This window comes from Gadus macrocephalus, chromosome 10 (genome assembly GCF_031168955.1).
Source record: "Gadus macrocephalus chromosome 10, ASM3116895v1".
NCBI lineage: Eukaryota > Metazoa > Chordata > Actinopteri > Gadiformes > Gadidae > Gadus > Gadus macrocephalus.
In genome coordinates, this window is record NC_082391.1 from 3,618,685 (window position 1) to 3,631,184 (window position 12,500).

The 12,500-nt window shown below is 42.9% G+C and overlaps 1 protein-coding gene across 1 annotated transcript in view; it reads left to right on the forward strand.

Annotated features, from left to right (window-relative positions):
• slitrk4 (SLIT and NTRK-like family, member 4) overlaps positions 1-5,474 on the forward strand; it is a 7,194-nt gene extending 1,720 nt beyond the window's left edge. The window contains exon 2 of the mRNA XM_060062102.1: positions 698-5,474. Within this exon, the coding sequence (XP_059918085.1) occupies positions 740-3,328 (2,589 nt within the window). The 5' untranslated portion in view covers positions 698-739 and the 3' untranslated portion in view covers positions 3,329-5,474. The remainder of the gene's footprint in view (positions 1-697) is intronic.
• Positions 5,475-12,500: the final 7,026 nt, after the last annotated feature.

Genomic DNA, 12,500 nt, shown 5'->3' on the forward strand with positions numbered 1-12,500 from the left:
TTGGGTGATGCTGGCCATACAGCAAATCAAATATCACGTTAAAGAAGTCGTGTGCGTCTTTATTTGCCCAGAAAACAAGAGAGATCTCTTAAGGTAGGACAGCCAAGGAAAAATCCTCGCTTTGGATCTTGACATATTTTGAAATGGACAATAATTGATTTAAAAATATTTAGCCACCAGGATTAGCCTTAAATATAGATGACTCCTCATCAGTACAAAGCATCTCTATTGCTCAGGCCTGGGATAGATGAATATGTGGCTAAATGTCTATCTCAACAAAATGTTATAATCATCAGCCAAATATGTAAAGATGATGGATTTTGTTTATTTACATAATACATTTGTGCTACAGCATATAAAAATCAATAATTAAATGTGAAAAGTAGTGTACTCAATTTAACAACTAGATGGCAACAGATACATGATGAATACATTCTAAACATGTGTGTTTTAATTCATGGTATTATTAAATTTTTCTATGATTAATTTGATTATGTGTACATTTTGACATACGTCTGTCTTGTTTTACATTCATGAGGAGGTACATTTAAGCTGCATGTGTATGTGTGTGTATGTTTGTTTGTCTGTGTGTGTGCGTGTGTGTGCGCGCGTGTGTGTCCGTGTGTGTGTCCGTCTGTGTGTGCACACATGCATGTGTGCCTTTTTTTATTTTCCTATTTCTTTTTCCCTCCAAAAGGTTACTAAATGGTTTTCTGGGGGAGGAATTCTAACCGGCGAGATGCTGCTTGTACTTCTGCTGGTGGCCTGTTCTTCGTCCATCTCCGGCTCCCTGGCCTCCTCCGTCTCCTCCCCCACCTCCTTGGACGGATATCCAATGGCGGACCCGTCCTCCTCGGACCTGATGGTGGAGACCTGCAGCGTGTGCTCCTGCATGTCCGTGGAGAATGTGCTGTACGTCAACTGTGACAAGATCACCGTCTACCGGCCGACGCAGCTGATCCCGCCCATCTCGTCCCTCTACCACCTCAACTTTCAGAACAACGTCCTGATCATTCTGTACCCCAACTCCTTCCTCAACTTCACCCACGCCGTCTCGCTGCAGCTGGGCAACAACAAGCTGCAGAACATCGAGGGCGGTGCTTTCGCGGGGTTGAGCGCGCTGAAGCAGCTCCACCTCAACAACAATGAGCTGAAGGTGCTCAGAGCGGACACCTTCCAGGGCATCGAGAGCCTGGAGTACCTGCAGGCCGACTACAACCTGATCAAGTACATTGAAAAGGGGGCCTTTAACAAGCTGCACAGGCTCAAAGTGGTCATCCTGAATGACAACCTCATACAGTTACTTCCAGACAACATATTCCGCTTTGCGTCGCTCACTCACCTGGATATAAGGGGGAACCGGATCCAGAAACTCCCGTATCTGGGCGTTCTGGAGCACATCGGTCGCATCGTGGAGCTGCAGCTGGATGACAACCCCTGGAACTGTACGTGTGACTTGGCGCCGCTCAAGGCATGGCTGGAAAACATGCCCTATAACATTTTTATTGGCGAGGCGATCTGTGAAACACCTAGTGACCTGTACGGGAGACTGCTGAAGGAAACCAACAAGCAGGAGCTCTGTCCCCTGGGGACCGGTAGTGACTTTGACGTCCGGATGCCCCCGGTGCCGCCCGAACACGGCCAGTCACCTTCGAACATGTCCCCTACCACTGTGGCCACCCTCATCACAAAAGCGCCAAAGTCCACTGACCCGTCTAAGATGTACGGCAATGGCATTGTCGCCGGTTTGCCTCCCTTTGGTAGAACCGGCCAGATTGTTTCTTACCAGACGCGGACTCCCCCACTATCATGTCCTCAGCCCTGCACTTGTAAGGCCCATCCCTCCGATTTTGGTATCAGTGTCAGTTGCCAGGAGAGGAACGTCAACAATCTATCGGATCTCATCCCCAAACCCCCCAATGCCAAGAAGCTCCACCTGAGCGGAAATTACATTCGCGACATCAGTCCCGTGGATTTCCAAGGCTTCGAGGGCTTGGATCTGTTGCACCTGGGCAGCAATCAAATCGCTACCGTCCAGAAAGGTGTGTTTGCTAACCTGACTAATCTGAGAAGGCTGTATTTAAATGGAAACCAGCTTGAACAGTTACACCCAGAGATGTTTTTGGGTCTCACAAATTTGCAGTATCTATATCTGGAATACAATGTCATTAAGGAAATCCTGGCGGGAACATTTGATTCCATGCCGAACTTGCAACTGCTTTATCTAAACAACAATGTGCTCCGGAGTCTGCCTGCCTACATATTCGCCGGTGTCTCATTGGCCCGACTGAATCTGAAAAACAACCACTTCATGACACTGCCAGTGAGCGGTGTCTTGGACCAGCTGCGGTCATTGACCCAGATCGACCTTGAAGGGAATCCGTGGGAGTGTTCTTGCGATCTGGTTGCCCTCAAAATCTGGCTGGAGAAGTTGAGCGATGGCGTGGCTGCCAAGGAAGTGAAATGTGCCTCCCCTGTGCAGTTCGCCAACATTGAGTTGCGCCTCCTGAAAAACGAGATCCTCTGCCCGAAGCTCATCGCCAGGCCTCCCGTCATCTTCACCAGCTCCACCCCTCTTTTAACGTCCCTCTCCCCAGCCGGGGTGGGTAAAGCCCCGCCCGGGGGCCCAGTCCCGCTCTCCATCATGATCCTCAGCATCCTCGTCGTCCTCATCCTCACCGTGTTCGTGGCCTTCTGCCTGCTGGTGTTTGTCCTTCGGCGGAACAAGAAGCCCGCTGGGAGGCAGGAGGGGCTCGGGGGGCCCGAGTGTGGATCCATGTCGCTGCAGCTGAGACGGCACAGCCACAAGTCGGGCAAAAAGGGCTGCGTCCCTGGCGACGACCTGGGCGGAGAGACGTTCATCCCTCAGACCATCGAGCACATCGGTAAGAGCCACACCTGCGGGATCGGACGCTCTTCGGACATGGACGCCGGCTTCAAGTTCGCCGACTCTCAGCGGCAGAAGATTATCCTGCGCAACTGTGCCGACAAGGATAAGGACTCGCTGTCCACACTGGAGCGCAACAAGCGCCTCAGCACAATCGACGAGCTAGAGGAGTTCCTCCCCGGACGGGAATCCAACATGTTCCTCCAGAACTTCCTGGACAGCAAACGAGATTTCAACAGCATAGGGATGGGCGGGTTTGAAATCCGCTACCCAGAGAAACCTGATAAAAAGATGAAGAAGTCGTCCCTGATAGGAGGGAACCACAGTAAGATCGTGGTGGAGCAGAGGAAAAGTGAGTATTATGAGCTGAAAGCCAAGCTCCAAGGAACACCTGACTACCTGCAGGTGCTGGAGGAGCAGACTGCACTTAGTAAAATGTAGGGATGGTTGTTTGCTTGATTCAGTGCATTTTTGTGATCAAACAAACATGTGCACAGACAAAGACACTAACACTAACACGCACACAAACCCACAGATACAGATAATTATCTTTGCAACCATATAGCCAGATTGAGAGTCCCACCCCCACTTACACAAACACACACACACACACACACACACACACACACACACACACACACACACACACACACACACACACACACACACACACAGACACACAAACAAAGTGCCTTCTGAGAATCCTTAATGACCAATGCAGAAACGGACAAAATGGCTCCACACTACAAGGCTATCACTAGCATTCAGCGCGGATGTATTTCACAGTATAAGACATTTGGATTATCCATGCCATTGTTAGTATGTGTACGAATTCCACACAATTGATCGCAGGACACCCATAAAAGCATAAAAAGGCATTGTATTTTTGCTGCTATTGAAATGGGTACTTTTTAATTTTTTTGGTTTTCTTTTTTTCTCCTTTTTTTCCAACCAAATTGAAGGGTCTTGAAAACAGTGCTTCAGAGCAACATCTTGAACCCTGATAAAAAAAAAAGGAACGGGGTAATTAATTTCCCCCGTGGTGGGAATCGTGATTTCAGAGAGTGGAGAATTGTTGACTCGGTGGATACCCTTTTGTTCTTAATTTGCAGGGGACAATGATTCATAAGGGGGGAGGGGGAATCTATCATTCTCTTCGGAGTTGCCTGAAGACCCTACGCCATCTTGCCTGGATAATGTGTATGTGCTCTGTTCTATGGGGTGTACAGGAAGACTACACTAAGGGGTCTGGGATGAAGGCACTTGGAGAAACTCTGGAATGATCTCTCAACTCGTTCTCATTGTGTAAAGAGCCATGTTTAATAACGTCTCTTCTGAATGGAGTTGTGTTTCTCTGCAATTGCTACTTACTTGTCTGTTTTGGGTGGAATAATAATGACACTTACACTGTCAGAGGACATTGTTTCTGAAAAAAACGGAAAAACAAAAACCCAAGAAAAAAAAGAGCTGCTTGCCATGTAAGCGTAATATGGAATTTATTTTGTAAGTCTTACATTATTTGTATAAGTGGGACTGGTTTGTAAAATACGAGGAATGACAAAAAATATCACACTCAAATGCAAGTGTTCATCTTTCAGAGACTTAAACCCAGATTTAGCGGTCAAAAAGGCCAATATGACTAAATCTGCGACACAACCCCTCCCCCATCAGCTATCAATTCGTAGTAAAGTAAAGAATTAAACCACATAATTAATTTATTTTTCTATGCGGGATTATTTAAAGAGTTATTGGTACTATTTAAACAAACAGAAGAAATAGTAAAAATATAAGGTTGAAAAGGACTTCATAGCGAGGCGGCATCTCAAGCTAATTAAGGCCCAAGTGTGCTCGCTACACCCAAAGGAACTGCTCTGTTACTTCAAGGTTGTGTTTCTGTTCTGTTTTATTTAGTTCTCTCTAAGTTTGTAGAAGAATTGCCCCTTTGCGATGGACAGGAGTGAGATAATGGTCATCTCTCACATGGTCACGGCAGAGGGTCGGGTGGCCAGCCATGTTTGTGAAGTTCAAGGTAGTTCTCTTCTATTCTTATATCTCCTGCAGTATCTTGTAAAAGGTTTCTTATTAAACATTATGCAACCAAAATAAATGTGTATTAAACTTGATATAGTTCTGGGTTGTTGACATGAATGGATACAATTGCAGAATATGTCAGAGAATGAAGGATCAAAAGAGATCAAACGTTTTTCAAAAAAAGATGTGTGTCTATTAAATTGTTTTAAATTGGGAAGATTTGGACGAAATCATCATTAAAACCATGTGCAATATTAGTAAAAAAATAAATATCATGATGGCTTAAAATAATTTTATTTTTTAATTTAGTTTCAAGTTATATTGTCAAGTCAAGTTCTATTTCAGAGGTTATTTTATCAACAATATCTGGTCCTTATTAAAGGTATTTGTTAAGTTAAAATTATGAGTGTTTATCGACATTACAATGAATAGAATGTATCTTGGAAAGTATAATAAATACAATTTTCTATTGGACATACAACTCCTGTATATTGGTTAATTTTCTCTTGTATAATCATGTTGACATCAAGGTATTAAAATCAGCACCTATTTGCAACGTGTCCCACTTTTTATTTTAGCCTCCGAGATGTTTTTTATTTCTCGGACTGTCACAGCTTGTTTACCTGAATTAGTGTGAGGAGCGTAGCATTTATGATGCTGTTTCCATGGAGACCAAAGTGACTGGTACATGGTTTTAATATTTAGAGTCACCTAACGCAGCCCAGTGAGCTTTGCGTTTGCCCCGGACATAAAATATGAAAGGTCAAAAAAGAGTCCCCCCCTTTCTATGACATAGTGTGGCTCAGTATGTGTGAAGTACTGACATTTATACTCAAATCATTTTCGGAATGAGTGTAGGGGTTTCCTGGGCGTATTTTAACATGAATCCTTTGCTTGACACATGCTGTTGTGGTTGTCGATGAAAGAGCTATACCCTGTGTAGGCACTACCTACATGTCGGTCCTCATATTTCAAAGTTAAAACCTACTTGCTCCAAATCGTTTCAAAGAGGGTCATGTTTGTATATCTGTAAATTCCTTAACATGAATGAATGCATTGCATACAATATTGTCCGGGTCTCTTTTACATCCATGTTGAATATTCACCGAGATTTGTAAAGCAAAACGATTTCTTTTCAAATGTTTTATTTTTTATTACTGTACTATTGTACATTCCCACAGAAAAAAAAAGCATTCATGGATTCATAGCATCCATAGCTTGCGGTTTGACACGCTTTCACAAGTTCTGGTCTCGCCACAAAGGGTTTTACAGCACATGGTTTTGAATTAACTGTCTGGGTTAATCCAGCCTTATTGGGCTTTTGGGGAAACCCAGTAGCAAAAAAAAGCATGACTAATAGGGGAGCTGGAGAATTTTCCTCATTAATTATTAACACCTTGGGTAGAAATTGATTCTCTTGGTTTTCAGCACCAAGTGCTCATATGCCCCATTTCCCCTCTTTCTCTCTTGTTTATACGTTTGGCTGTCCAATCTCATTAAACTGCACTAACCAAAAACTACAACTATTTAGAATTATTTTTTATAATATTTTGCAACGGACAACTTTGATCAAAATACGATTCAAGAGATGACTTTTTTTTTACATTTATTTTCTTTCACTGCAGTGTCTTGCTTGAGCTGTATGAAGGTCAACTCTTTTGCAGGACGTACAATAATAATTTAGCCAATTTAAATGTGGCCACTGGGGGAGCACAAGAGTTAAGTGTCTCCATCTCGCAAAGCATTTCACCATCATTACCAGTGTACTTGGGGAATACATCAAACAAATTATAGACTTTGTTGAGTCTGATTCAAATTTTTTAACTGAGCCGGATGGGATATACAGCATAGATTTATCGTTCCCAAAGTTAAGCCATTGATAGATTTGGATTTATTTGTTAATTCCCCCAATGTAGGCCTAATCATGTGCCTTTAATTTGTATTGAACATATTTCATGTAGTACATCTCTAACATGTGTGCCCAATGAATGCAAGTAACAATTCATTTCCACTTTTTTGTTACATCTTGTGAAATATTTTGCTACTTTCATGTTCAAATGCTGCAGTAACCACCATTGTTTAACATGCATTTTCCAAGTTTGCATTTAACCAATATAGAAGTTTTTTTTTTTACTTTTGACACCACAGACCCTTGAATTTATTGAATTCTGTCTAGATTACGTGGTTTATATCATGGCCCCCATCTTTTTCAACTGTGTCTTCTATCTTTTTTTTGCTGGGCTGACCATGTAGCCAAGTTCCTCACTAGTAAGAATTAAGTAATTTTTTCATCCGCTGCAGTCATGATGCCAAAGGAGGAGGAATGAATGGGGATGTCATCACTCGGGTTAGCAAAAATGCCCAAATGGGTCTCCCATTGTGCTGCAACAATCCTTCGTCTCACAAAAGCACTAACCCTAGTGAAAGGCCTTTTCTCATGATTTCGAGATGCTCCGATGGGCATCTCGCATTTCACCCTTTCCACGTTTCAGGAATATTTCTCCATAGAAAAAACATGTTAGGTAGCCGCTAGCTAGCCATTTGAACAACATGTTAGGTAGCCGCTAGCTAGCCATTTGAACAACATGTTAGGTAGCCGCTAGCTAGCCATTTGAACAACATGTGGGAATGAGTCTTGATAATGGGGAAGTTAATTGTTGCCGTACGATCATGTTACTATGGGTGGAGCGAGTGAGTGTCATGATAGTCCAAGCCCAAATTCAAAGCTTTTATCTTTTAAGGGAGACCACAATTATCAAAATGTATAAAATGCCTTCTGTCACACCTCTGTTAGATGCTTTTTTTGCATTTAAGGGGCAGTAGTATGTTCCTGTGCGCTTTAACTGCTATTAACAGGATACGCATACAATAACATGCATTTAACCTATGATGTGAATGTGACACAGAAGGTGCCATATGTGTGTCATACACAGTCCTGAGTGAATAATGCTGTTATTTTAACTGTAATTTCTTGGTTTTGAACAATGTTTCCAGCCCAAGTGTGATCTCTCTATTCTTGGTTAAAAATAAATGAAAAAAGAGACAGCAGTTGACACAGGCATGTCCACTGTCATCATTATAGAGGATTAAGTGCTGGAAAAACTGAATAAACAAGGATGTGCTAGCAAAGCCAAGAGCTCCATTTGGAGCCTAGAGAATGCACAACTTTGAGTGAAATTATGTGTATTAGTGTGGACGGGTACTAAAGTGCTGCGCTATTGCTAAAAAAAAAATCCCAGGTCGTCCACTTTTGGAAAAACAGCTTGGAGCATATGTACAGCAGTGGAGCCTAGCAGAGTGGTGTAGCTAAGCAATCTCTATAACATTACAGAAAATGATGCCAAGCTCTGGCTACAGAGCTACATTTGGGAAGTATTTTTCTCAACCTTTTAGAAAAATCGAAGTAACTATTGTCAAAAAGCATTTTTTATGGTTCACATTTTATGTTTTACAATAGAGCAAGGTGACCGCATTTACAAAGCCGCACATTGATGAAAGTGCCCATGTTTGTGTTTGGCAATTGTCCCCTCCTGGACTGTCCCGAGACCTTTCTGATCTGTCACCCGCTTTTCCTCTGAAACCTCTCCGTTAATGTTTTATTTCACCTATGGGCGCAATTGGATAGGCCCAATCATACATTGAAACGAGTGATGCTGTACTGAGAGACAAAAAAAATATCCTATCTTCTCAACAAAAGTTTTAAGTGCAGTTGTTATGATTATTTTATTGAAAATAGGCCATCCAGTATGTTTAATACTGTCTCGATAGCGGAATCAACCGGCTGTTCTACATTAGCAGCAGCCATTTTTAACCAGCCTCACATTAGATAAACAGTCGTGATTGGTCGGTCCACTTCGTACCGGGAAGAAATCTTTCTGCATTGGAGGGGAGCCGGTCCTTATCTGCAGAGCAAATGGAACAGGAGCTTGTGAGATTCATCTGGTTCCTTGGCTAGGTAGCAACCGCGCTACTTCTCGATTATAGCGCCCCCTTATGGTCGGTTGTCTTGTTTTGATCTTTCCCCCCCGCATTTGAAACCCAAAATGTTCTCCTGCAGTGTGAAGCAGAGCACAGGTCTTCCACTGCCGCTTTGTTCACAAAGGAAGAGAATCCTTCTGGACTTCTACTGGCAGATTGTCAGAGACCCAAAGCCTCAAAGGGTAGAAACAGCCGTGGTAACGTTGGTTACATGCATCGTGCTTTGTTTGTTTTAGAGATAGGGTTAGGTAGTAATGAGTTGGACAAAACATGAACGATGAATGTCAATGTAACCGCTGGAAACAAGTTGTTATGGTTGTACATTTACATTTACATGTACTCTAAATTAAATTTATTATTATTATTATTACATTTAAATGTGGGAAAAAGTCCAGACAATTTGGTTTGCGAATGTTAAAAACCAGGGGATTTTAGGGTTTTACAGATATTGTTTGGGACTCTCAGAGATGTCATAATAGGACCAACAGAGATGTCGCTCGTAACTCTAATTATGGGGCTGTTCCTTTGATGATCCAGGCTACAGCTAGTAGACTAGACAAGTGAAGATAAATCTAATACCCATTACCTGGTCAATCAAAGGGGCGGCAGACCCATCGTTGGTGATATGAGGCTGGGTACAATGACCCATCTGTGAAAAGAGTCCACTGTTGGTTCTGATTGGCTCAACAAGTAAGAACAACTTGGGACTCATTTTAACTAATTAGAAACGGCATCTTCATAACATGAACAGAGTCGCTTATGGCTCCACTTGCCTTCAGCCCCGAATCCCAGATAGGTGAGGAAGGTGTATCGTTTGGTTCCCCTTTGCCTCCTACATCGTGTTCAGAGCTCTGATTAATGAGCTCCCCAAGCCTGTATGTTGGGACACGATAGCAGCTATTTATGCAATGTTGTCCTAGTGTTTGCATACAGTCCTTCCTTGACATTCCCCGTGGGCTAATTGGTATTCTGTCTGTTGTTTTTTTAAGGTTATGTCTCATTCAAATCCTTGCCATCTTACTGCATATTTTAGCTACATATACGTTCCTCTTTTGAATTCAATGAAACGATCTATAGTGATCGAGTACTATCTCCGATGTTCACATCAGACTCATTTGGTGTACAAAACTTTTTTTTCATCATGTACAATATGGATCAAAATTGTATTACATTCTGTGACAGCTAGCTAGTGCATAGTTTATTATTGTGCTCTCTAGAGGTAATGGTAATTTTGTTCTCATATTAAATGGGTAAATATTTTCCCAGACCTACAGATCTGGGAGCCGAAGTTTTCAAACCCACAATGAGAACTTGACCAAGAGCATACGGACCGAACTAAAGATTTTTCGTCTCCATGACATTACCTACCTTTGCCTTTCGTATCACACCGCAGTAGGCTACATAATACAATCAGTTGTAACCCTCAACTGACCAGTAAAACACAAGGAGACGATAATTGCATTTTAAGAAAAGGTGTCTGTTTTGAGCATTTAAAGAATGCAGAATCGAAAGGCTGTTATTAATTAACAGCATTTCCCTGAGGGTAGGAACATAAACCTGTTTCCCCTGGATCCTATTGATCTATGGGTGGTCGATGGAGGCCAGGGAAAAAACTCTGACAGGGGAAAGGGAAACCCTTTGCCCTGGGGATTTCCCCCAGAGGTGTGGGGGGGGCATGCATGCACACATCAGACTCATCCAAATGGAAATGGATGAATATTTTTCAAATGTGCAATGTTCGTATTGACATATGTTTAGGCGTGTCTTTATGTAATTGTGTGTGTGTGTGTGTCTGTGTGTAGGCTTCATACTCACAATGTGTGGTTGTGTCCACATCGCTGAGGTACCCTCGTCCCTTTCTATTCATGTCCGTTTTGTTCTCTTATAAAATACCCTGAGTGCTCATCAGGGGTCTGTCCTGTTGTCTCCCTGTCTGTCTGCCTGTCTCTTAAATTAATATGTGTTTAACATGAAAGTAAGCATTTTAGCCAAGGGATACATTCCAGTGGTACCAACAGGGTGTTCATTTAGCGACTGTTTATGATATTATACATCACTTAAAATCTGTAAAATCTGTAAACGTTCAAATTTGATTTTATTGTGCACAAAAGAGGAGAGAGGCAAGACAACTGTGGGCAGGCCTTTTATAGGGATTATGTGGGGAAGTTAATGCAAAATAGTTTTTTTGTATCGGTGTGTCAACATGGTTGCAGAGCACTGTTTTCCTAGCTGCATAATTATCCCTCACACGTGCATGCATTCTGCTCTGTTTCTCTTCCACCGTTTACCCGGCGCTCCAGTTCCCCCCTTTAGCGTCCCCTCCTATATGTGGCGCCGAGTGATATGCAGTCCTGCTCACCGTGCACTTATTGATTGACTCTGTGTCTCCTAATGAATTGGCACCTCAAGGACGGGTAAGCAGCCAGCCCGGGGCCAGAATGCCTACCATGCTGAAGGAAGCTAAAAGTGAAAACAAAACATCAGAACAAAGACCCCCTATGCCACGGGTATAACTCTGACGGATATTGTTTTAATGAGATATTGATTGCCCTGTTGGTCGTTTTTGTTTTTGTTGGGTTTTTTCAAAAGCTTTTCAAAAATGTACTCCACATTTGTATGCTGTTAAAAAGCAATGGGCTTTTTCCTTTGTAAATGACGCCATCCATTTTAAAATGGCTCCAGACTAGTGTACATACTGCCTTCATTTATAATCCTCTCCAAATGCCCAACAGGGGGTTAAATAATTGAAGGTCATGGAGCACAATAGCAGCCAGTGATGGACAAATGAAGAGCTTCTAGATAAATACAGGGATGGTCTCAAAGAGACTGAATGAAGGGAACAAACCCACCCTCCGTATTGAGGCAATGATTGGAGGATCATTAGGATTTTCATCTGTCACTCTTTTTCTGGACACAAACATGGATTGTGTCATGGATACAACATGGTTACAACATGTAAACAATGTATATTTCACTCTTCGCTGGAGAGTGATTGCTTTGTATATGGTTTAGACTTTAGATCGATATTCTTTACCGGGTTACAATTGATGTTCATGTACATTTTGTTTGATTGTGTCCCATGACAGTGGTACAGAGCGTGTGTGTGTGTGTGTTTATGGGTGTGTGTGCCGTGACTGTGTACCTGTGCGTGCCATGACTATGTGTGTGTGTGTGTGCGTATGTGTGTGTGTGTGTGTGTGTGTGTGTGTGTGTGTGTGTGTGTGTGTGTGTGTGTGTGTGTGTGTGTGTGTGTGTGTGTATGTTTGTGCAGTGGCTCTGTGTGAGTTGTATGCTTGTTTCATTCCTGGATCCCTGGGTGATTGCGGTAAGGTTTGTGTGCGTCACGTTGTGTTTGTGGCACATCCCCTGTGTTTTGTCTGGCCACTCCATCATTGTTTGGGGAACACATAAAGAGGGCTACGCGGCTGCTAATGCCAGGGGTGACGTTATTGATCTGAGGCTGGAAACGGTGTGGGAAACTCATTCTGCCACAATGTCATCCTGTGCGCACGTGCAGGTGTCACTGTTTTCAGAGAGGAAAACACACTCACCCAAACTCATTGTACGCACATAAACACACACACACGCACGCACGCACGCACGC